General features: G+C 31.3%; 1 protein-coding gene across 3 annotated transcripts in view; it reads left to right on the top strand.

The window, feature by feature from the left end:
* Positions 1–27,362, top strand: part of LOC132729321 (UTP--glucose-1-phosphate uridylyltransferase-like) — a 40,764-nt gene that overhangs the window by 3,279 nt on the left and 10,123 nt on the right. Inside the window, exons 1-12 of one of the 3 annotated variants that reach the window (XM_060715060.1) lie at positions 2,010–2,154; positions 9,738–9,869; positions 10,975–11,082; positions 12,070–12,252; positions 13,512–13,645; positions 14,020–14,088; positions 19,490–19,623; positions 20,624–20,712; positions 21,791–21,859; positions 23,250–23,281; positions 24,692–24,788; positions 25,101–25,179. In XM_060715060.1, the coding sequence (XP_060571043.1) occupies positions 2,128–2,154; positions 9,738–9,869; positions 10,975–11,082; positions 12,070–12,252; positions 13,512–13,645; positions 14,020–14,088; positions 19,490–19,623; positions 20,624–20,712; positions 21,791–21,859; positions 23,250–23,281; positions 24,692–24,788; positions 25,101–25,179 (1,153 nt within the window). In that variant the 5' untranslated portion in view covers positions 2,010–2,127. Of the gene's footprint in view, positions 1–2,009; positions 2,155–8,110; positions 8,267–9,737; positions 9,870–10,974; positions 11,083–12,069; positions 12,253–13,511; positions 13,646–14,019; positions 14,089–19,489; positions 19,624–20,623; positions 20,713–21,790; positions 21,860–23,249; positions 23,282–24,691; positions 24,789–25,100; positions 25,180–27,362 lie in introns of those variants that run through there. The other 2 variants (XM_060715059.1, XM_060715061.1) reach the window with 2 other exon arrangements.

Below are 27,362 nucleotides of genomic sequence, written 5' to 3' on the forward strand. Positions count from 1 at the left end.
TAAACAAGATTTCATCATATTTCCTGTTAATCTGTCTACTGGGCATTATATCATATTATTGGAGAACTTTTATACAAACCTCAAATGACAGTATTTCTGCTCATGTGTGCAAGGACTGGAAGCTGCTTGGCCAATGTTTTGAAGGTTTTCAAATGTAGCAAATGAACTTTCATATTTAGCACCATGTAATCTCCCAATTATGCCAATATGAATTATTAATAGATCCAATCTTCTTAATTTAGCCTTGTTTCCTTTTTGCCAGTCCAAAAATACCAAATCCAGTCAGTATTGTATTCAATCTCATCTTGTTTTCATGGGGCTATGAAAATAAGGCTAAATCAATTAGATTGGTAATTCTGGGAGAACACTGTGAGTTCATTGGTTTAATTTTATTATGTTTGAAATAAAAAGAATACATACTGGTTATATTACATTGAAAACAAGCAACATAATATGATAGTTTTCTGTGTCACTCAGATATAATATTATAAGGTGTATATTTTTGTGTACTTTTTAAATCAAAGGTAAATTTGTGTCATGTTGTTATTTTTAGTTAGGGAATCTACAATAAGTTGAAAAAAAATCATAAAAGCAGGAAAAATGTATACTGTGCTCCTCTTAGTTCACGGTACTTAACACTTTAAAACAGTAAAGAACACAAACAATAAACTTACACTACAAAAACTGTCATAAACTGTATTATTTAGTCATTTTTCTGCTATATGACACAAGGAAACAACAATATATTCAATCAAAATTAGTTTTAATTTGTCAGATGTAAACAGTGTGTCGGCCATTTTGAAAACAGTATGTCATCATTTACCTCGCGGTAATGGTGTTTTATTTCAGTTTTTTCATGTTTCAGTTAAAATTTCTTTAAGTTATTTTGCATAATTTTAAATATTAAAAGTATTTTCACATTGTAACTCAAAATTTATTTTTTCAACAAACAAGAACGTTTAGAAAATGATGATTGTTTCAGACGTATGCACAATTTTAACGGACTATTGTTGTTTTTTGCAGAAGTTTGTAAAATGTTGTTCAGTTTTACGTAAAATTCTATAGATTTAAATTATTTTGCACAAAACCTTTGTTGTTAAGGTGTTTGAATAAAATATGTCAATTCTGACCAATTATAACACTGGTCACATGAAAATATGCCATTACCGTGAGATAAATGATGACGCGGAATTAGTGATGTTGAGTATATATATCTCCTTGTCTGCTTCATGTCACATGCTCAAGGCCTGTATTGAGATGATGATATCATAGGAAATTATATTTTTAACTTTTCGCATGTCTCTGCAAGGTTGGGGTAATGCAAAGGCTATGTTTTGGTGCCAAAATAGTGGAGGATAGACGGATATATCACTTTAAAATATGTGAAGATTAGTAGGGACAGGGCAGTCTTTACAGTATAAAGGGGTTTGATAGTCTCTGCTATTCTTGGGATGTATGAGGTGTCATATTAAGAACAAATTGACTGGTGAAGATAAACAACATATTTCATGTTATCTTAAATACAATGTTCTTTTGCAGATAGTCATCTTAATTAACTTTTTTGTTTATCACTGTACATAGTAATATTAAATATTATATCAATATAAATAAGTATTGCCTCAAGCTATTTTGATTGAACTGTAAATATTGCTCTTTTTCTCTAAGCGAGAAATAATTTACTAATAATGAAAATGATGAAAGAAGTAGAAATTTTATATGCATGTAATTCTTTCTAGCATTTAGATTAAGTCTCCGGCTTCAAATTTCAAAGGTTATATTTTGTTTGTATTTTTGTTGTTGTTTTTTTCCCTTTTTTTGTGTTTTTGAGATTTTGACCATTATTATGTAATTATTTTTTACAAATTATATTCACCCAGCCAAAAGATGTTATCAGTAGACAGTGATCAAATCAGATATATCTACAGAAATAAAAATTACTCTAAACATTTACACGTAGACCTTTTAATTTTAACCATTGAAATGAAGTAAATGTATCATACTAAAGTTAGATATTTTGGAGTCTCCTGTTTTTGGGTTACATTGTATTTTTAGTAATTTATAAAGATAAAATTTGGAAGGATTATCAAAAATTGATTATTGATACATTGACATTGAAAACAACTGATTATGTCAGAGAGAAAGTTTAAAACCACAGTAAGTTATATTGTGTTGTCTTAATTTTTGTAATTATGCTTCTTTTTTATATCTTTTTAATTTCGTTCATTAATTTTGTTTTAAGTTTTTGCAATATTTTATCAAGGTAAAGAATTATTGCCAAATAATTTATCTATCTATCTATCTATCTATCTTCCTTTTCTGTCAAACATCTCACAAGGAAAATGACAGTTGGTGTTCCAAGAGAATAAAAGATGTGAACACAGTATACATACATTTAAAATAAAGAGTGAGAAATGCTTTGTTAAAAGTACAAGCAATATGGGCTCAAAGTGACTACCATCCATATTGAACTCGGGTTACATGTAGGGAGTAAAATACATAATATTAGGGAGTTGCACTATTCTAGTGTTACACCATTGAGATCTTGTAGCAGTCTGTCTGGACAGGGATTAACCTAGTATAACACAGCATAATTATGGGCATGTTGGCATGAAATCATAAAATATTTCTTTATTTATTTATAGAAAAGTAAGGTTTAATTAATTTCACTGTAAAACTAAAAATATTCAAGTTATTTTATGTTGCCTTACAATACAAGATAAATAATGTTAAAAGTTTATAAGTTTTATGTGAATACATTGTGTTAATTCAGCTGTCAGGTGTTATTGATAAAGTAGAAATTGCACAAAATATGAAAATCTAACTACATGCAGTTAATATTAAAACTATATTTTACTTTACTTTGCAGGGAAGATCTAGCAGTATTCATAAAACAGAACATTTTAGATTAAGCTAGACTGTAATTACATTAATTTACTACAAGAAAAAAAAATGTTTTTTTGTAATGTGCATATAACATTCACTTTAATGTTTTCTGTTAATTGCATGGACTGTAATAATTCATCATCATTACAAAGATATAATGGGCATTTTTCTAGTTCAAGAAGGAAAAGAATTAATTTAATGTTGAATGTTGATATTTAAGTGTAAGACAAATTTAGTGTAAGACAAATTATCAAAAAGCTTTACATTCACTACTTGTCCCTGTTACCTGGGATCTGTGCATTATATTTATGACTTTATATAGAGTATCTCTAACAAAGCATATTTGTATCTCTAGATACCTTACAGTTTGAACAGTTTGAAAAGGAACAAATCTTTTATGTTGAACACAATTTATGTCCCTTGTTTAGAAAGAGTATATTTAAATGCTGACAGCTATATAGGGTTAACGCATGTTTTTTAGTGTTATAACGTATGCAGAGACCCAAGGAATAGTTGGTGCCCGAGCCCCGTATACTAATATAGTATAATAATGTCAAGTTTTTATAACAGACAAGTTATTTTATAGGGATTCAACTTTTAATTGAAAAATGTTTGGGAAATGTTATTTTGAAATGTAATACTTAATAATCAGAAGACAAAATTCCTGTTTTTCTTCAAAACAATGCATTTGTATTTTTTGTATTGATTTGTACATTACTTTTTTTGCTGATATACTAATGCCATCATACAGGCATGAGTTTATTTTTGTCTTCTTCATTTATTACTATATCACAGGTAAATGTCTTAAAACAAACAATTTCCATTAATTATAAGCTGTGACCTACTTTTGTCTTTAAGTTTATAAAGTTTAGTAGCAATCTTTTGTGTTGTGTCTAACCTTTTTGTGGACGTATTGGGAAATGATGAAAGTAAGATTTGTTCTAATACTATAAGATTGCATGCATAAAGAATTTTTGCAATTTTAGCTTTAATGTGGAAAAATATTTTTATCTGACCTAATTTTAAGAAATGGTTTCACAGCTGTTGTTATATCTTCTTAAATGTCTGACACTATCATCTGAACAATATTTATGAACTTTTCATGAAATTTGAATTAATTTTAGACTATAAAGGTAAAAGTTTACCATTATATTGCTTTATTAGGGTTTATTTAAGATAAATGCTAGAAATGCAGCAATCCATATAACTATGGGTTTTTTTTTTAATGTTTTTTAATGTTAAACAAATTATCTTTGGATAAAGTGCATAAACCTCTAGAAAGAATGTAACTTTTTGAGCTGTTTTATTGTTTACAGTTTAATGTACATTTTTAATTTGTTAACAGTTTAATATGAAGTTTTTTTTTTATATTTTCTACAATCTTTTCCCAATTGATTTAGTTGATGAACAAATTTGAAGAATATGCACAAACTAATTGACTGGGTTAGATTTGATGAAACACCTACTAGAATTAGTATATTTATAGAATTTTCCATCACGTATGTCATCCAAAAGACATCCTGATTTGAGATATTCTTTTCAAAGTAATATATACTAATATTTTAAACATGGTCCATTAAGATATAAAGTTACAGGAATGATTTGATGCCATGTCTGTGTCACAAAGGTCATTATTAATCTTGTGGAAAGTGATATTATTATAAAATAGCAATAAACTTTGATTGATGTTGGCTAAACAAACTGTGATAGTGGCGATGGGGTTTTGTAAAAGATTGACCGAATTAATATAAAAAAATAATTTTCAATTTTACTTTTAAGGAAAGAATTATTTTAGCAGCTCATTTATGATAAAAAGAGTCATTATTGGCAATGTATCAAATTTTCATTTAAATAAAAAAGAATTTTCAGTGTTTTTCATTAAAAAAACTGAAATTTGTAGGTTTAAAAGTAATATTGTAAATTTTGTGATACAAGGAATATTGAATAGTGAGAAATTTCACTATGACTAGATGGGTAAATTACTTTATAATTATATAACACAGACATTTTAAATTCTACATACCTGTAATTATAGATTAGAAGATGCATTTCGGAAGCGCTTTTACGAAATAAAGACTTGGTATATTGTTTAAAATATCTTAAATGGCTTTTGTAACTTGTGAAATATATAAATTAAATTTTTACACTAGTTTGCAGAATTTCAGATTCATTTGACTTTTTTAAGTTTAGATTTTTTTTCCTCTTTGAAGTATTTGGTTCTAATGTCATTTCTAAGTTATATAACTTGATTCTTCATTTTATTATTAGTTTAAAATACATAAAATATTCATTTATAATAAAATTTCTAGAAATTAATATTAACACAGCACAGAAGTTAATTTAAATTTACTATAGACAAAGTGGAGGAGGTGACATTATACTGAAACACACCAATATTATGATGCAGTGTTATTGTCAGTATGGAACCCTTGTACTGCAATATTCTTTCTTACATTTTCTCAAAATATTATACAATCTTTTTTTTTCTCTACTATTTCAAGCAATATATTAAATGTTAATATGCAAATACTTTTAATTTTTATTGTTTGGCACTTTTAGTGCTATTTTGGTGAAGCCACAGTAAAAATATATAGTTATATGCCTCAAGGGTTTTTTAAGCTCAGCTGTTTTTATATCAACCACTGACTATATTTGCTTGTACCGTACATTACACACTTATTTGAGGTCCTGATAGGTCACTGTCCAAGGCCAAAAAACTCTTTTTTTTAAGTTTTGCATGCAACATCAGTCTTTAAAATTACTGAAATTAACTTCATGTCTCCAGAATCATAATTGGTGGTCACTGTCCAAGGTCCAGTACTCTGCCATGGATTTTGACTGAAAAAAGAGCCCTTGGTTTAATTCATATCTTTAAAACTATATAAGGTATTTACTTAAAACTTAATACATGTCTTCAGGATTATAATGAAAGGCATTAATTTTGAATTATGGCCTTTGTGAACTAAAAAAAAATCTTGTTCAATATCCAAGACTCACAAATATGTCATGTAATTTTTCTTTTTGCTTAATACTTACACTATCAAGGATCTTGTTAACTATCAAGCACTAAGAATAGTTGTTTGGTCTGTCTTACTGACAGCTCTTGTATTTTATAACCCATATTAGCCTGCTGTTCTCAACTCTGGTCAGCCACTATACTTTTTGCCAGCTAAATTTTACAATTTTATTATGTATTCTGAAATTAACAAAGTCAAGAGCCTTTTAATACAAAGTTGATGACAAAATTGTATGTAGAATTAATATAAGGGAGGAAAGAAAAAACTAGAAACAAAAGAAGAAAGAAAAAAATCACAATGGTATAAATTTACCACATACAGATTTAAGACAATTAAATAAAATTGTGTATACCTTAATTATGTTTTGCCTGCATTTTGAAGTGTTTGTCATTTTCCAATACCACAGCAGTATGATGGATTGTTTTATTACAGGCGTTCCCCAGTAGAAAAATGTTTAAACCACCTAGTGTGTGCTTATTGTTCCTATAAACTAAAAGAGGAAGAGTTTAGTAACAAGATTGATTACAGTCTCCTCATCTTGTGTCATTTAATCAGAGATTTTTTTTCTGAATGATTAGGTTTAACATCACCTAGTCTTGTTTAGAAGATCAATCGTCTCGGCTTGAAATGTTTCTTACTATTTTTTCATACAGCCTATTGTTTACGCCTCTTATTTACATGTTTATTTTCTCTCTTAAAACTTGTCTCATATAGAAGAATAAAAGTCAACAGTACTTTTAAATACTGGAAATAGGTGATGAGGAAAAGAATGTATAATTACTTTTTTCTCAGTATGTTACTCACATACATGGAGTCATCAATTTATGGTTTTTTCATCATCATAATATATTCATATTTGATGATTTTGTTTTTTGTTGGTTTTAAAAATTAGCCACTGTGACTCTGTAGAGGTACAAATGTAATATGAGCCGCTTCATGACAAAACCAACATAGTGCGTTTGCGACCAGCATGGATCCAGACCAGCCTGCGCATCTGGGCAGTCTGATCAGGATCCATGCTGTTCGCTTACCAACTCTATTACAAGTAGAGAAACTGATAGCGAACAGCATGGATCCTGATCAGACTGCGCGGATGCGCAGGCTGGTCTGGATCCATGCTGGTCACAAACGCATTATGTTGGTTTTGTCGTGACGCGGCTCATATAATGATGTTCCATCTGAGTATAAGTTCACCAATCATCTGTTAGCTAGTTGATTTTAAGAATCTAAAGTCGTTGATATGATTAGAATCTGTAGCGGTGATCGGCAGTTGATTTGAAGTCCCATATTTGATGAAACAGGACATATTGAATATTTCCACACTATACTCAAGCAATCTGCTTTAAGTAAAATTGAAGAAACTTATAATGTAATGAAAAACACAAAATTTGCACGTCTAATCTTCATGTCATTTATTTGAACTGACAAAGAGAATGTTAAATGACTTAGTTATTTTATGTTTTGTAGATAAGTTGAGGACAAATTGCTGACGAAGCAAAAATCAGTTTTATTTGTTTTAAAGACTTTAAAGCTTTATTATTACATAACTTGGTTTTTGCTTTAAAAAATTAATTTCTTTTAACTATAGATAGATTTTTAAAAATTGGAGTGAGGTTTTATGTGAATATTTTCAAATTGGTCAAAGGTATGATTTTTGAAAGGTGTCAAAGAAAATCTCCAGCTGAATATTCTCTTTCATTTTGATATAAAATTGGGAGATTATGCTATGACAAAATATCAAAATATATTTTTTTTTATTTTGTTTTTTTAACTGTCTTTTATAAGAAGTCAGAGAGAATGATGTGACTATATCATTAAATAAACATACAAAATATCCTGAAAATTCACAATTGTCATTTAACATAATAATTAAACAAGTATACATCATAAATGTTTCCTAGGTAAAAACTTTGCAATTATACTTGTATAGAATTTATCCCACCCTATAAGTTCATACAAAATTTAATAATATTTTCACCACAAAACAATTTATCAACCACACAGTGTCATTTAATTTATAATTTTGTTTCTAATTATTAACTTATATCATCTTTTCCTTTTGATCAAACTTCAATTGGCAATATTTTGGGCTATTTTTTGTACACAAAATTTTAAGTGCAATTTAATTATCATTTTTTTTAGGAAAAGGATAGAAAAAGGATAATGAATTAATGTTCAGGAATTTGTTTTTCAAGACATTTGTTACGTTGTTTGCATTGACGTTTGTATCATTTTGTATAGAACCAGTATTGACGTGTTACAACATCTGGTATATTAATGAAAATAGTAAGCAATATAAGATGTCTTAAATGAGAGAAAATGTGCATGTCATAAAAATGCTTACTAATGGATACAACACTGGTTTTGTGAGTAGATTTTAAACATTGTGTTTACTGCTCTTTAACTTGACTTTATTTCACAAATTGTTGTAATTATTTTGTAATTATTTTAATTTTATTGTCATGATATCTTATTTGAGAACACAACCAAAAGCATTAGAATTTTAAAAGTGTTTTTATGTAGCTTAAAAAATTGACAAAAGTTATGATAAGGAGTTTATTTTTTCCAGATTTGGGACTAGTTTCATTTGGGAATCATATAGGACCAATTTTGGTTACAAGATCAGTCAAAGATGTTAATTAGATTAAACAAGACTTGATTGTAATTAAGTTGCAATAAATCCAAATGTTCACAAGCACTAAGAATTTATGTTGAATGTTCTGCCACATTTTTAAACCATTTATTCTAGGAAGATATTATTATGGTCATGTCCTTTACAACAGCTGTTGAAATATTCAGTTCAATAGATTATCTTGATATACCGTTCTTGTTGTTGCTATAATTGGCTTTTGTAGTAAAATAATACTTTATATTGATGTTATAACAAATAACAGCTGGATGTAAATGTGGCAAAAAGTGAGCAAAATTTAAAACATGACAAAGTAATCTTAATGTTTTGCCAATTTGGAGTTTAAATAAAATCTACAAAAATATTTATGTGTTGATTTCAATTGATTTTTTTAGTGGATTTTCTGGGAATTAAATGGTTTAAAGCTTAATAATTTAAGGAAACATAAAATAAGATTAAGGTGTGTATATAGTTCAGTTGTTATTTACTAGCATTTGTATTTATGAACTTTATGCACAGCAACTAAAGAAATATATATGTATCTGTTGTTCATCCATACTGTTCTACAGAAATTGGAAACTTTGATGGAGTGATAGCAACAGGAGGATGTTTCTGATTTCTGTAAAACAGCTACGGATGAATACTAACATGCTAAGTGGCAAACTTGATATGGCTTCATTACTATTTACTTTTAAGCGTCATTTATGCAAATGACTATTATTAGGAACAGGGTTCTATGAAGCACTATGAAGATAGAAGGTGACTATGTTAAGAATTTGATAAAGTATCAACTTTTGTTCTTCTATGAAAATTAACGCACAGATTTTTTAAGAAATACAGCATTTTCATTGGATGACAGATAAAGGTGGACACTAAGATGTCTGTGTTATTGTGGGTTATTTTATCCACACATTGATGTTAACAAGCCACAAGGCAAGTCCACTATTGTTTTTCAGCTGAGTACCAGTCCACATATCTTTTCCCGTCAGTATATTTGAAACCAGTCTAAAAGTATTAGTTAATATAATATAGGATCACAAGATGCATTAAATTAAAAAGGCAAAAATTCATAACCCTTACCATTGCATGTTGACAAAGTTATGCTGTTTTCTTTACTTGTATAGAAATTTACATTTACAAAAATGTACTTAAGTGTTTTTGAACCAAGCAGGTTTCAAAACTTTTTTCTTGTTTCCGGAAAATTTCAGACAACATTTGTCAAAGGGCACAGGAGGTCTGCCAGTGATGTGGAGTTTAAAGAGAAGATGAGACTTGATGCGAAGGCTGCCATGAACAAGGAAATGCAGAAAATCCTCAACACTGTAATGGGAAATAAAGAGGTTTGACAATCATTGTTATTTTCTTGTATATAGTCACCGTGGGTAAGCAACTTTGGTCATGTGACCACAAAAGTCAACGTACCCGGCCAAAATAGCTCGGCTGAGGTAAGTTTTTTAGTGATTATTTTTTTGTCCAGCCGATTTAAATTATGCTACATAGCCTACCGAGTGCCGCAGTTCCGATGCTTTCTAAAAATGTATTTAGTTTCGTCTAATGTTTTGTATTTTATGAGAACATTCAAACAATATTTGCAAATTGTCGATGACAACTTACACGTTATTGTGTAAAAGTGTTGATGAAAACTTAATAAACGATATGCATGTCAGTTCTAAGTAAAATTTCAGGAACTGCCAAGGTCAGTAGGCTAATAGCATAATTTGAATTGGCTTGATAGAAAAAATAATCATTAAAAAACTTACCTCAGCCGAGCTATTTTGGCCGTGTACGTTGACTTTTGTGGTCACATGATCAAAGTTGCTTACACATGGTGAAAGTGCAAAATATACATGTATATGATTGTACCATTTTAGAGTCATATGGTTGAAGACAAACTTTTCTATACTCTGTGTGTAGTACAAAAGGTTTTGTCAGGTTTATACCTTATGACATTTTTTTTTATAAAATAGTAAAATTATACTGTTTCAATAATCTTCTGGTTGATTCTTTAAAGAGTTGTTACATAGAATGTCTCTGTTCTTAAACACGCATAAATATTGTCTAAACTTTCATGTGAGTATTTCAGAAATATTCTTTTTCATAATCAAAACAGTAACTTTTGAATCAGATATACATGTATAGCTTTAAATATACACTTTAATATTCAGATATTGGTAGATTGAAATAAATTTTGTTGCTCTTAGTTTACTGGTCATATTAAGTATATTGTTTGTTTGTTGTGAAAGGAACCTGTATGTATACTTTATTACGTATATCTAACATCCCTTATTACAAACATACAGAAATTTTTTATGTAAAGATGCAACTGTTGCAATGTAAGTTTTTTTGATCATTAATTACTGTTTATCAGAAAATTAAGTTCCATTGTGCCACTGAGAATTTTCCTTAGAAAAAAGTGTTTTATGTAAAATAGTTCTTTTTTTCCAGCACATTCAAAGGGAGTTTGATGGTTTTGAGCAGCTGTTCAACAGGTATTTGCATGAAACTGGACCAAGTGTTGACTGGGAGAAAATAAAACTTCTACGAGATGATGCAGTAAGTAAACTAATGAACAATTCTGACAAAGAAGTTTGAAACCAGGCAAAGCTTTTCAGTGTCAATGGGTAATTATGTGTATTCTGACTGACGGTTCTGAACTGGGTAATTGTGTCAGATCAAATCTTTGAAAATTTTGTCAGAATGTTTCTTTTAAACCATTTGTGGCTGAGGGGTTGCCTCTAAGGGTTGAGGCATCAGAATTGCAGCCACAGTTTATCTCTGTGAGATCAAAAGAGGGGCCAAATGGGTTCGAATTATTGGAGTCTATGCAACTCTAATCTTCAGCAGGTGAGGGGGTTTTAACCCCTGGTGTTGCTTTAAGTTTGAAACACCCAAGGTTAGCCAAAATAATCTGTTTCAGCGCCTTATGACCTAAATCCTGTTTGTGTGTCGTAAAACCAAACCAAACATCCACAGTCTCTCTCAATGATATCCTTGACAAGTTTAACACTTAGACAAAGCACTATACTAGGTCACCAAGTCATATTAAAAACACTTTGTTAACAATTTATAAAGGCTGAATTAAACTTACTGAGTATGTTTGCCTAGATGATAACTTGGTGAAATTTTAATATAGATTCCTAGCTTTTAAAGGAAAATTTTACATATCACTTTTGAGGCAGCCATCGTGACTTTGAGTTTGTGGTGAGAATTTCTAGTTTTTATTTTGAATATGATTTGCTTGGGATGGAGAATTTGGTCACTGCTTTACAATGAATGAAACAAAAAATGAAGAATAACATGTTACTATCCTTTGAGCGATGACAATATGGGATGAGAGGTGCAAGGCTTGCTAATTGAGGCCGTTTGTAGTAGGGAACTTCTATTGTTTGGTAAAATCTTTAGTTGTTTTATATAAAATAAAAAGTTTAAGGCTGGTAGTAAGCATATGTTTGAAAAAGGAGAAACAGTAATTTTGTAATACATGTATTTTTCTTATTTATAGAGTAAACTGTCTTGCACTCATATTTATGTTACATTCAGGTGAAAACATACAAAGATTTGGTAGCACCAAAGTCTGATGAGATCAAGCAGTTATTGGACAAGCTGGTTGTGGTGAAGCTGAATGGAGGTTTGGGAACTAGCATGGGATGTAAGGGACCGAAGTCGGTCATCAGTGTCCGTAATGAACTCACATTCCTTGATATGAATGTGCAGCAAATTGAGGTGGGTTTAGATTGTATGTTGAAGAACATTATGATTTTGTGTTCTCGGTCAGTCTAGATTCAGAATGTCACATAAAATGTGTCTGCTACATAAATGTTGTTTCATGCTAGGGTTTGTTACAAGTGTTACATGTTTGACCAACATCTGTTTATGGTTTAGTTTATACTTACAGAGGTCAAAGGTAAAAAATGTGATATTTCTTATACAAGTCCACTTCATTGTTTTGTCTTTCCTTGATGATGAATTTTGATATAAACCCTGAACCTATTTGCCATCAGTGTTAAAGATTTAGGTCAGCCTTCACATTTGTGCAGTCTGATAAGTCTTTATACTGCTGGTAGCTTAATTTTTGTATTTTATATAATGATTCCTTAAAGTTTGAATTGACTGTTTTAAACTGACAGCATGGGAAATCCATGACACAAAATCATCAGGTTTATAGTTAATAAGCAAAAGATTTAGCCATAATGTTCTTGTAAAAAATCATTAGCACTTAAAGTTTAATCAATTTATCAAATAACTAGCACATTTTTTTGAAAAGATCTAAGCTCATTTAAGATATGGCTGTGCCCTCATATAACACAGTTGAACATCTGTGCCCTCATATATCACAATAGAACATCTGTGCCCTCATACATCACAGTTGAACATCTGTGCCCTCATTTATCACTGGTGAACATCTTTGTGCTCATATAACACAGTTGAACAACTGTGCTCTCATATTACACAGTAGAACAACTGTGCTCTCATAACACAGTTGAACAACTGTGCTCTCATAACACAGTTGAACATCTGTGCTCTCATAACACAGTTGAACATCTGTGCTCTCATATATCACTGGTGAACATCTTTGTGCTCATATAACACAGTTGAACAACTGTGCTCTCATATTACACAGTAGAACAACTGTGCTCTCATAACACAGTTGAACATCTGTGCTCTCATATATCACAGTTGAACATCTTTGTGCTCATGTAACACAGTAGAACAACTGTGCTCTCATATTACACAATAGAACATCTGTGCCCACATATATCACTGGTGAATATTTTTATGCTCATATAACACAGTTGAACTTCTGTGCCCTCAAATTACACAGTTGAAAACTTATTCCCTCATATTACATGCACTTAGTTGAAAATATGTGCCCTTATATTACAAACAAGGTTGTGTATCTTTTTCAAGATATCTCTTGTTAACAGATCTGCATTGTCCATTTTGTTATATATATGCTTGTATTTTTATCAACTTTGTTTCAGACATTAAACAGGAAGTATGATGCAGATGTACCTCTTGTTCTTATGAACTCTTTTAACACGGACGAAGACACAGAGAAAATATTGAAGAAATACAACCAAGTTAGAGTGAATATATTCACATTTACTCAAAGCAGGTATTGATATAGTCATCTCTAACTTGCTGTAATGCTGTTATTGAAATACGGTTAACAAAGCAATATCCAAATTAACTATTACAATAAGAATGCTAACTTATGTCATAAGGGGGTATTTTAAGTGGTAAATATGTCACTGACTAAGAAATACTTTCAACATGCAACCATATGTTTGAACCCTACCTCTGGCATGATCAAAACCTTTTTATTTTATTATTTCACTTGTGTTAAATCTAAAATCACTTATAATATTATTTTAAACATATTTATTATTTGTTGAAAGTTATTTATGGATCTTTTTGTGCTTTTCTTCTTAGAGTAGCTTGTAGTTGTAAAGAATATGTTTTACTATAAATTCTTGTTATTCCATTCAGATATCCAAGAATTAACAAGGAATCCTTGCTGCCAATAGCAACAAATTTTGGGCCAGAGAGTGCTGATGGGTAAGTGAAAGATTTGTGAAGAGACTTATTACACTAAGTTATGTGATTTTTGTGCTTTTAGTTTTGAACTGTGTATTGTTATTTAAAGTGGCCTTAAGCTTTTTATTTTTTGTTTGAAAAACAATTGTTTAAATTATTTCAGTAAATTAATCTTTGCAACAGCATCATTATCCTCTTTAACCTTTAACCCCCCCCCCCCCCCCCCCCCTGACAGAAAGGGGCATCCCCCTTCTGGCAACCCCCTGATGTACCATTTTGATTTGGGGGGAGGGAGGGCGGCGCTGAAAAAGTGGTCACTTTTTTTTTTTAACAACATTACTCAAACGAAAAACAGTGTGTTTGGGGTCTTAATATGGCATTTTTTCACTGTTTGAGGCCTCAAAAAGGCGGGGGGGGGGGGGGGGGGCAAAAAGCCATCAAAACACGTCTATATGAGGTAAAGGTTAAAACTGTGTCCAGAGAGCCATGTATAACATGCCAGTGACATTCGTATCTAAAAAATAGAAGACAGGGAAACGAATTGTCCACTTTGCTAATTTACATATAGAGAGTGAACCTTAGATTAGAGGTAATTGAAGGCTTTCCTTATTGTTTATGTATTTAATTGAGAGCAAATTTCATCTTCACTTTAATTTTATTTACATGTATATGAAACTATTTATTTAACAAAAAATGATGAAAAACATTGGAATCACCTAAAAACTAGTTTTTCATGTTAACATGTGGTCTTTCACCTAATTTTGGTGAAAAATTGTTGTTTTGTAACATTTATAATTTTTTTAGTTAACCCTTTCCCCCATGAGCATATTGTGAAAAATGGCCGTTTTCACTGAAAAGCCTCCTGTTACAAGTTCAAACTGCTATGAAACTATGAAAAATGCTTCAATACTAATCAAACTTGGCACTAATGTTGACTGGACCATTGCCTTTGTAAAGACATGCTCAGTCTTAAATTTTCTGTTACCATGGCAACGAGGGGACATCTCAAAATTGCCAAAAATCACTATTTTGCCTCGATTTTTTCCATCAAAATTTATTTCAAAGTGCTGCAACTGCTCAAGGGATTGAGATAGAGTCAAAGGCTTTTCAGCGTTGGTTAAATGTTACATTATGATCGACCTGGGGTTATTTTAAGCCTCTCACAAGTCCAAAATTTTCTTGGCGATGAGGGGGACTCCGCCCCCCTTCAAACCCCCCTAACAGAAGGGGGCACATCCCCGTTCTGGCAACCCCCTGATGTATCTTTTGGATGGGGAGCGGCGCCGAAAAAGTGCTCAATTTTTTTAGCAACATTTCTCAAACGAAAACTTATGTTTGTGGCCCAAATAGGACATTTTTTTTCACTATTTGAGGCCTAAAAAGGGGGGGGGATGAAAGTGCGTTGTTTCGCGTATATATGTGGTAAAGGGTTAAAAATAACATATTTAACCTTTAGAAAAAGGCTGCTCTGAAGGATTTCAATATCAAAACACTGAAATTAAGCAGCTAAAATAAATGTAGATTTTTGTTAGAGTGCACATACAGGACTTGCCTGGCTGTATACATTCTGACATTAGCAAGTCAGTACAGCCGTCAATAACCAAACATTTTCACAGAAAATGTACTCTTCATAAGAATATTTTGATATTATTTCAATTCAAGTTTTAAGTGATAATTGATTGATTTTTGTTCAGTCAACAACATCTGATTCATAGAATGTAAAAATGTTTTTCATTTAATATCAATGCTTTGCTGTTGGTCATATCTTTTTTAATTAAAAAAATTCAGGAACATCTGTATTGAACACGTGCTTTTGTTTGGTATGAAATAGTCATATCTTTATTTTGTAACTAATAACTAAAAAATATCACGAACATCTGTATGAAACATGTGCTTTTGTCTGGAAAGGAATGTCTCGTAAATTAGCAACTTAATTTATTTTTAACATGTCTGGAATACAAATAAGTAAATATTTTGACATTTCAAATTTCGATTGAAAGAAGTGGCATTTCTCTTATAAACAAGACAATAAAATAATTCCTGGTTGGGGATCATCAAAACCAGACAACCACCAAACCTGGACGGCCCCAAAAATGCTGAATTTTGTATTTTCTTTGTTTAGTGGCTGTCAGTCACTTTTTATCAACAATAAATGCATGTTTCTTCTATATTTAAGTAAATAAATTTATCTTAACCTCCCTAAATGGTAATATTTTAATTTCTATTTTAAGAACGTTGAAGTTGAAATTTGGGCATCACAAATGCAATGCCTGACTTCATATATCAGCTATAATCATTTGCAGAGTAAACAATAGAATATCCAAAACTTCAGCATTTGTTGTTAAAATATTGTATATCATGTTAAAAATCAAAAATTAAAACACCCAAGCTTTTATCTGAATTAAATCACGTCATGTACATACCTGTCCGGACACATGGTACTGTAGTGTAGACAATTTAGGTAATTTTGATACCCTCCTTGATGAGCTTCAGACATAAGTGTCAATCAATCAAAAATTAACAAACTTGTTAATTAGGAGAAGTACCTAGCTGTATTGTGTCAAAGTTTTAGGTCTCTCTAGGTTTGCAGTTATTAAATCTGTATGGAAAAATGTTCAAAATGTGTCCAGTTGATGGTCTCCGACCAGTACCAATGCATTGTACAAAACATGTTGGCAACCTTTATCATAACACAATATATATGTATGTAACAAAAAAAGCTTTACCATAGCAATATATACATGTAATAACTTTCATCATAACACAGTACATGTTGGCAATCTCATCATAGCGTAATACATGTTGGCATTCTCCATCATAGCAAAATACCTTTCAACAACCTTCATCAATGCACAATACATGTTGACACCCTTCATCATAGCACAATACATGTTGGCATCCTTCATCATAGCACAATACATGTTGACAACCTCCATCATAGCAAAATACCTTTCGACAACCTTCATCATAGCATGATACAAACAAAAATCTTCATCATAGCACAATATATGTTGATACCATTCATCATAGTACAATACATGTTGACAACCTTCATCATAGCATAAAACATGTTGGCATTCTCCATCATAGCATAATACAGGTTGGCATCCTTCATCATAGCATAATATAGGTTGGCATCCTTCATCATAGCATAATACATGTTGACAACCTTCATCATAGCATAATACATGTTGACACCCTTCATCATAGCACAATATATGTTGACAACCTTCATCATAGCATAATACATGTTGACAACCTTCATCATAGCATAATACATGTTGACAACCTTCATCATAGCACAATACATGTTGACAACCTTCATCATAGCATAATACATGTTGACAACCTTCATCATAGCATAATACATGTTGACAACCTTCATCATAGCATAATACATGTTGACAACCTTCATCATAGCATAATACATGTTGACAACCTTCATCATACCATAATACATGTTGACAACCTTCATCATAGCATAATACATGTTGGCATTTCTCCATCATAGCAAAATACCTTTTGAAAACCTTCATCAATGCACAATATCAGTTGACACCCTTCATCATAGCATAATACATGTTGACAACCTTCATCATAGCACAATATATGTTGACAACCTTCATCATAGCATAATACATGTTGACAACCTTCATCATAATATAATACATGTTGACAACCTTCATCATAGCATAATACAGGTTGGCATCCTTCATCATAGCATAATACATGTTGGCATTCTCCATCATAGCAAAATACCTTTTGAAAACCTTCATCAATGCACAATATCAGTTGACACCCTTCATCATAGCACAATATATGTTGATACCATTCATCATAGTACAATACATGTTGACAACCTTCATCATAGCATAATAGATGATGACAACCTTCATCATAGCATAATACATGTTGGCATCCTTCATCATAGCACAATACATGTTGACAACCTTCATCATAGCATAATACATGTTGACAACCTTCATCATAGCATAATACATGTTGATACCATTCATCATAGCATAATACATGTTGACAACCTTCATCATAGCATAATACATGTTGATATCCTTCATCATAGCACAATACATATTGCATTATACATGTTGACAACCTTCATCATAGCATAATACATGTTGATATCCTTCATCATAGCATTATACATGTTGACAACCTTCATCATAGCATTATACATGTTGACAACCTACATCATAGCATAATACATGTTGACATACTTCATCATAGCATAATACATGTTGACATACTTCATGTTGACATACTTCATCATAACATTATACATGTTGACAACCTTCATCATAGCATAATACATGTTGACAACCTTCATCATAGCATAATACATGTTGACATACTTCATCATAGCATAATACATGTTGACATCCTTCATCATAGCATAATATATGTTGACAACCTTCATCATAGCATAATACATGTTGTCAATCTTCATCATAGCATAATACATGTTGACATCCTTCATCATAGCATAATACATGTTGACAACCTTCATCATAGCACAATACATGTTGACAACCTACATCATAGCATAATACATGTTGACAACCTTCATCATAGCATGATACATGTTGACATCCTTCATCATAGCATAATACATGTTGACAACCTTCATCATAGCATAATACATTTTGACATCCTTCATAATAACATAATACATGCTGGTATCCTTTATTATAACATAATACATGTTGACAACCCTCATCACAGCACAATACATGTTGACAACCTTCATCATAGCATAATACATGTTGGCATCCTTCATCATAGCAAAATGCATGTTGACAACCTTCATCATAGCATAATACATGTTGACAACCTTCATCATAGCATAATACATGTCGACATCCTTCATCACACAGCACAATACATGTTGGCATCCTTCATCATAACATAATACATGTTGACAACCTTCATCATAGCATAATACATGTTGACATCCTTCATCATAGCATAATACATGTTGACAATCTTCATCATAGTATAATACATGTTGGCAACCTTTATCATAGCACAATACATGTTGACAACCTTCATCACAGCACAATACATGTTGACAAACTTCATCACAGCTCAATACATGTTGACAAACTTTATCTTAGCACAGTTCATGTGACATGCTTTATCATAGCATAAAACATGTTGGCAACTTCAAGCCACTGTATTGGCGACCTTCTATATAGCACAGTTTATGTAATATGCCTTATCATAGCACTCTCAACACAATACATGTGACATATTTCATCATAGCTTTAAAATGGCAACTTTCAGTTATACTTTGACAAAATGTTTGATGTTATAACCCAATTTTTCTACTGTACAATAAATGAAAATGATTAAAGAGAGATTATTCTATCTTTTGATGTAACATGATCTGTATTTGATTTTTCAGCTGGTATCCACCTGGTCACGGTGATATATATGCAAGCTTCTATAATTCTGGCTTATTAGAAGAATTTATCAAGCAAGGGAAAGAGTATATGTTTGTATCAAACATTGATAATCTTGGTGCAACGGTTGACATCAGTATCCTTTCAATAATAACCTTATTTTATAATGTTTTGTCAGTTCTAGAAGTTGACCTTAATAAATGTTTCGTATTAAGCTCAAATCTTACAATTATTTTGTGACTCTTTCCATTCAGTTGTTGGTCATCTTTCAATAAAATCAGGCTGTTAATTTACAATTGATGCCCATTGATCATTTTATGCAAGTTAAGCATTTTTATATGATCATGGCTCATTTCATTAAGTTATGAGTCATTGTATACAAATATGGCATGTTTATATGATCATGGCTCAATCTGTTTAGTTGTGAGTCATTCTATACAAATTTGGCATTTCTATATGATCATGGCTCATTCTACATAGTTATGAGAGTCAATTTTTTTTACAAATATGATCATGGTTCATGTACACATGTGGCTTCTTATGATACAAATATGACCTTTCTCTAAAAATATTGCTATTTATTTATCTTTATTCTGTACAATCATGGTTCCAATGTTGTTTTTTTCTCAGCACTTTGTGAACATGACCCAACACCCAGGAATTTTTTGATATTTTAGACAAATTGGGAAAAACTTATGATATACTGTATACTTCATTTAAAAGAAAAATTAAACTCAGTTTATATTTCACTTGTAATTACATATTACAATTTTGATTGCAAGATTTCAATTTTATATGACAAAGTGCAGTTATTTTTAACAAAATGACAGTAATTTTACTTTTTCATTCTTTCTTCCCTGAATTGGGAATTTTCTCTTGAAATTGGGAAAGAACATAATTTTTGGCATTGGGAATATGACCAAATATTGGTCATCAAAATTAGCCAGAATAAAAACCTGGGTTCATTCTATACAGTTCAGGCTCATTATTTACAGGTAAAACTTTTGCAATACAATCGTAATTCTTTCTATAAATAGATGCTTGATTCATAATACAGTTGTTCTATTAAATTATGGCTTATTCAATAAAATAATGTAATCAATTCACTTAGATTTTCTCTTTAACTTAATTGCAAGATATCCTGAAGTTTTTACTTAATGCTGAGGGTTGCAAGTCCCCAGAATTTTTGATGGAAGTCACAGATAAAACCAGAGCAGATATTAAAGTAAGTTAACTTGTAGACAATACATGTATGTATCAGTTATATTATGTGATAGACAGGTATTAAAAACTGATAATTTATAATGTAATATGTATTAGCACTACTGTCATATTACCTAACAAAACTCAACCTGTACATGTATATTAAACAATATTCCATGTATGTTTCTATAGTAACAAAGAAATATTTTAATGAAGAAAGCATTTATACAGTATTGTAAATCTAGTATAAAAGCTTTTAAAAGTTTATTTTGCTGTTTTTATGTATATTAAGCTAACAGCAATAAATAATGGGTCAACTTTTAAAAATCTTATAATTCTTATAACTCTTTATGTAAAGCCAATTATGGTCAAGAAATGCTTTTATTTTTATTTCTCAAAAGCTATTTATTTTCAGTGTCCTGTTATAGTTTCCAAAATGTTACTCATTGGCCAATTACCTGAAATCATCTTTGGCTTCTGTTGCATTTTGGCAATTTACAAAAGTCAAAATACTACTTTGTTTTTATTTTGCTACATTCATTACAAAATATTTTACATTCATTCCAATTACATCAGGTGATGAGCATTAACATGCTCTAAAACCATTATTTAAACTTTATAAGCTTATTTATGCCATTTCTCAAGAAGAAAAAAATTAGCATTTTTAAGGCATAATGTGCCTTTAAATTTGTTAACAACAAATTGTTTTTGTGATTGAAATCGATTGTTTACAGTGAGTTTTTGTATGACAGTGACGCCATTTAATGATTGTACTTTGTTATAAATGAAAGTAGTTTTGAATAGATACAAAATCCTTCTCTATTACATTAATAATATTACACTATGTGTTCTATGGTTTCATATTGTACCCGTTTTCACCATGACAGTTTCAGTATGAGCATAAGTTTGTTTTGAAAGCTGAGAATATTCCGGGTACAATAATTTTTGAAAACATGACTTTTTTGTTGCATTTTAAAGTGTTTTTTCTTTTAGATTGCCATTAGTCATGTTAATTGTGTCTACTTTGTTCACTGCTAATTTGATACAAATTAATTAGAATGATAAAAACTGTTGATATCACAATTGTTTACATGTTGTAGGGAGGTACGTTGGTAGACTATGATGGCAAATTGAGGTTGCTGGAAATTGCTCAAGTCCCGAAAGATTACGTAAGTAATAGATGGATTTCTATTTGGCACAAATATATGATAACATTCTAGTGCTATTTGTTTTAAAGGAATTGATGATTGTTATAAATAAAATGATACATTTAGTTATAAGAAAATGGTTATTATATGAAAATGATTAAGAACATTCTAAAGAGAATTGGCAGGGAGATTTAAAGATTATATTATTTATGACAAGTTCCCTTGTGAGGATTGTTATATTTAGATGATGTGTATATAATTTATAATTTACTGTATAACTTAAGCTGTGTAAGAGTATACAGTGTAAGTATGTCACCAGGTATAGACAAAATATCCACAGTACTGCATAATGCTTGACACAAAATTGTCCAGAATCACCATTGTATCGGTATTTGAGGCTAGTATGTGATGTTATGTGCAATTTCTTTTGAATAGAGCTTAAAAATTTCAAAGAAATTGTATACTTTCAATGCAGCTAATTTGCATAGATTGGGGAAATAAAATTCTTTAGCTCTTTATGATGGAACCCTTTACAAAAGCTGGGAATGGGAAAAGTGATTGTATTACACGAGCCAACCCGAATTAACCTGCTGGAAACTGGTGATTAAAAAAAAATTTTAGGCCCGAAGGGTGAATTTTAATTGGACCAAAATTTTTGGCCCTCCTTTCTGGCCCCGTTTTTGGCCACCAAAATTCAAACATTAATCATGTTTTTAAAAAACCTGTAACTTTGGGTTTAATTTGGTTAAAGGATTCTAGAAAAATTTTTGGAAAAGAATGCCTTACCCATTCAAGACCATGTCATTTTTTTTAAAAGGAAATTTTCAAGGGTTTAATTTAAAAAGGGAGGGTTCAAGGTTTTTATATTTAATGTCACATTCATTGGTTTCCCAGGAAAACCCCTGTAACTTTTTTAAAAGCATAAAAAAAGGTTTTAAATAAACTTTGCCCCAAATTTTTGCATTCTCGCATGAAGAGTTTGAAGGTACACATTAAAGGATGTTAAATTAACTTTTCATAAATTTCTTCCACATCAGGATGATGTGACGTGCCCAAGACCCATGTCCCTACCTTCAAGGTCAAGGTTAAGAAACTTTTTCGGGGCATTTGTCACTTTTGCATGACAGCTCTTGTTGTAATATAATATTGAAATATCCTATCACTTTGAATGGACTGTTTTAAAAGCCAGACCAAAGTCAGGGTTGAATCATTCACTGAAATTTCAAAGTTAAGGCCGGACAATGTTGTAATTCAAGAATATTGGTGTAGTCACTGTAGTGTGGTTGAGACTATTGGTGAAATAGTTAAAAGTGCTAGCTAGAAATTGTTAGGTTATGATCTAATGCCATTGACAACATTGCCAGATGACCACTGTCATTTTTGCTTTTAAAGATGGTTTATAATTTTACAGGTTGATGAATTCAAAAGTGTCAGCAAATTCAAGTAAGTTTGTTTTGTATATCATATCATTATAGCTGATCATTGGCTCATGTTAAGTGTTTTAACCCTATTGTGAAAAATGGCCGTTTTCACTGAAAAGCCTCCTGTTACAAGTTCAAACTGCTATGAAACTATGAACAATGCTTCAATACTAATCAAACTTGGCACAAATGTTGACTGGACCATTGCCTTTGTAACAACATGCTCAGTCTTAAATTTCCTGTTACCATGGCAATGAGGGGACATCTCAAAATTGCCAAAAATCACTATTTTGCCTCGATTTTTTCCATCAAAATTTATTTCAAAGTGCTGCAACTTCTCAATGGATTGAGATAGAGTCAAAGGCTTTTCAGCTTTGGTTAAACGTTACATTATGGTCGACCTGGGGTCATTTTTAGCCTCTCACAAGTCCAAAATTTTTTTGGCGATGAGGGGGACTCCGCCCCCTTCAAACCCCCCCTAACTTTCTGGCAATCCCCTGATGTATCTTTTGGATGGGGGGCGGCGCCGAAAAAGTGCTCAATTTTTTTAGCAACATTTCTCAATCGAAAACTTATGTTTAGGGCCCAAATAGGACATTTTTTCACTATTTGAGGCCCCAAAAAGGGGGGGGGGTCGAAAGTGCGTTGTTTCGCGTATATATGTGGTAAAGGGTTAAACAGGAGAAATTAAAAGAAATAAGCTTGATATTCTAAGTCTGAAATAATTGATTACAAAATATGAGATAAAAATATGGTCTGTTGAATGGTTTGAAAAAGAAAAGAAAAAATAAACTTCTGATTTGACTACAACACTAAAATAGTAAAGTATGCTGTAAAGGTCTTGAAGCTACTCACTTATGAAGACCATCAAGACTTATTCTATGCATTAGTGGCTTGTGATATAAATATGTAGAAATGTGATTTTTCAAAGAAATTGTGATAACTAAGCATAAAATGTTAACAGAAAGAAGACAAGCAATATTTATTTTACTGTTTTTCAATATATAAAATAATGTTCATTTAATACATTGATTTTCTCTAAACCCAGTATATGTTCTATGTCAAATCAAGTTATTTAGGAAATTTATTAAACTACACGAGAAATGGTAGCTTAAGAGAAGGTGACAATATGAGCCATGTCATGACAAAACCAGCATAATGCGTTTGCTACCAGCATGGATCCAGACGAGCCTGCGCATGCGCGCAGTCTGATCAGGATCCATGCTGTTCGCTTACAAACCCTATTACATGTAGAGAAACTGATAGCGAACAGCATGGATCCTGATCAGACTGGGCAGATTCGCAGGCTGGTCTTGATCCATGCTGGTCGCAAACGCACTATTTTGGTTTTTTCATGACTTGGCTCATATATTTTCCCCCATTAACATATGTTTTTTATAACTTTGAAGTCTATATAAAATTGATATTACAGGATATTTAATACCAACAATCTGTGGATAAATCTTCAAGCTATAAAGCGTGTATTAGAAGAAAGGACATTACACATGGAAATTATTGTCAATCCAAAGGTAATGTTTTAACACTTAACATTTGTTTCATATGATAGTTTTTAGATTCATGTATTAAATCTTTGTTTCCTTTCTGATAAAAAGCCAACCCATATGTTTCCTTATGCCAATATGCCATATAACACATATGCCAATTTTCAAAGTAAAGATATGAATAAACGAGATTTGTCACACTTTAAAAAAAAGACAATGACTCCTAACACTTATTGCTGATCATGTCAGAAAGCCTCAGTAGAGTCCCTTTAAGATTCAGTTAGTGTGCATTTTTATTTCCATAAATTATTTGAAACATTGATTTATAATATTTTGCAGACGTTGGACAATGGTTTAAATGTGATACAACTGGAAACAGCTGTAGGTGCTGCTATAAAGAGTTTTGATGGAGCTATGGGTAAGTGAAAGATTTTTGGAACTTATAGTGATTAGCCTTTGCCACCAGTTAAGAGCTAGGCCAGTCTGAATAGCCATGCGAAAGTGATAATAAGCAGTTATTAAAATGGGAGCTAGACAAGTATATTTAAGAATTCAACATGTTATGGTTTAATACATGTAGTTTTAAGTAATTATCCTGGTTCTGATATGTCTGTACATATCTCATTTGAGCCGCGTCACGCCAAAACCAACATAGTGCGTTTGCAACCAGCATGGATCCAGACCAGTCTGCGCAGTCTGATCAGGATCCATGCTGTTCGCTTTCAAACCCTATTACAAGTAGAGAAACTGATAGCGAACAGCATGGATCCTGATCAGACTGCACGGATTCGCAGGCTTGTCTGGATCCATGCTGGTCGCAAACCCACTATGTTGGTTTTGTCGTGACACAGCTCATTTGCTTTTAAGTTTTGTTTATAGATTGTATATTTAGTGGGAAAGTGTATATTTAGTGGGAACGTATAAATTTGCCCTTGTCTGTATGTCTGTTTCACTTTTATTCTGCCACAATGTCCATTCTAAGACTGACAAAACAGGGGCATCATTGTCCTATGGACACATTTCTAGTTCTTTCTCTCGAACAGACCCTTTGCTTCAAACTCTGGTGTAGACTCTAAAAGCCCAGTTTTTCCATGCCCCTACATACACTTTAAAAGTGTTTTGATTACCATTAATACTCAAATATTTTGTACATTTCCTAAATTATACATGTATGTACAGGTATTCTGAATGAGTCAGTTAAAATATATTAACAGCTCCTTCCCTTTTCACTTTTCTCTGAACTGTCTATTTTCACTTATGTCACATGTACCATTTATTGTTTGATCCACGTGCTTTTTTCATTATCTCTCACTATTTTTTTATATATATATACTTTTCAAATTATTCAGGTATAAGCAATATTAAGGAAATAACAGAAAATTGAAACATACATGACAGAGCGAACATAGATACATGTATGTGCTGCAAAGGCAACTTGGCAGAACAAGGAACATTCATATAAACAAAACAAACTGAAAAATAAAATAAAATTATTTTTTTTTTTGTGCAGGGTGAGAGAGGGCTTGGGTGGGGAGGAGAGCAAATGTCCGCCCTATTAATTCGTTAGTGGTGGCAAATGTCTGCTCTTTCTTAACAAATGAGGGACAAATGTTCTCCACAACAACAAAGGGGAGCAAAAAGCTCTAGTATCGCAAAATAAAATAAGTTAGATAGTTAAATGTAAGCTTGGAAGTCTATGATCTTTTAACTTGTAACCTGCCGGAACTGAAAGTATATGTTTGCCACCTGTATAGAGCCAGGCCAACTTAAATTTTTTTCATTGTGTTATCCATAAAAAAATAAAAACAAAAGTCAAATTTGGCCTGCAACATTTTCAATATTGTCCTTTTGGGCATTCTTTTGGGATCCCATTTTTCTCTATTTTAAGAAATACAACAGAAAATAGATTGATGTAATGGAGTATGTTTTTATTTACATTTAAGGATTCAATAAGAAATTGTTTACACAATGATAACACCATGAAACAGATTGTAGCCTACAAAGAAATGTAACATATTTTTACCGTTCCTGTCTGTATTGTTTAGAGTAACTAACATATCCTACAAGCTGTCACAAACACCCACAAACAACATGCATTCACTCTCCCTTTTATTATAATCAAATTAAGATTTTGAATACACCCTTTTACCTGATATGGGTGTGTATGGTTCACATCAACAATATTTGTTATTAATTTTTACGCACAAACCTATTTTAATTGTCATTATTTTTACCATGGCAACAGATTGATAAGGATGTAGACTATTGAACACTATGCCTGCATGTACATGTAGCAATTATACATGTTTATACTTTAACTTTGATCAATTTGACCTTTATTTGCTTAGAGTTAAAATATAATTTCAGCTTATAAGGAATTTTGAAGTATATAAGATTAGAGTTGTTTCAGATCATCTGTAGCTTATCTTATAGAAATTGGATTTTTATAATCTTATCCATCAAAAGTAAAGTTGTTGTTTTTTATTCTGTAAGGAAAAGGTTCAAATAAAAAAGTTTCATACATTTCACTTAAACATTTTTCACAATTGTTTCTTAACTTAAACTTTTTCACAATTGTATCTTAACTTATACGTTTTTCAT

This window comes from Ruditapes philippinarum, unplaced genomic scaffold, assembly GCF_026571515.1.
Source record: "Ruditapes philippinarum isolate M1 unplaced genomic scaffold, ASM2657151v2 ctg17_1_1_1_1, whole genome shotgun sequence".
In the NCBI taxonomy this organism is placed as follows: Eukaryota; Metazoa; Mollusca; class Bivalvia; order Venerida; family Veneridae; genus Ruditapes; species Ruditapes philippinarum.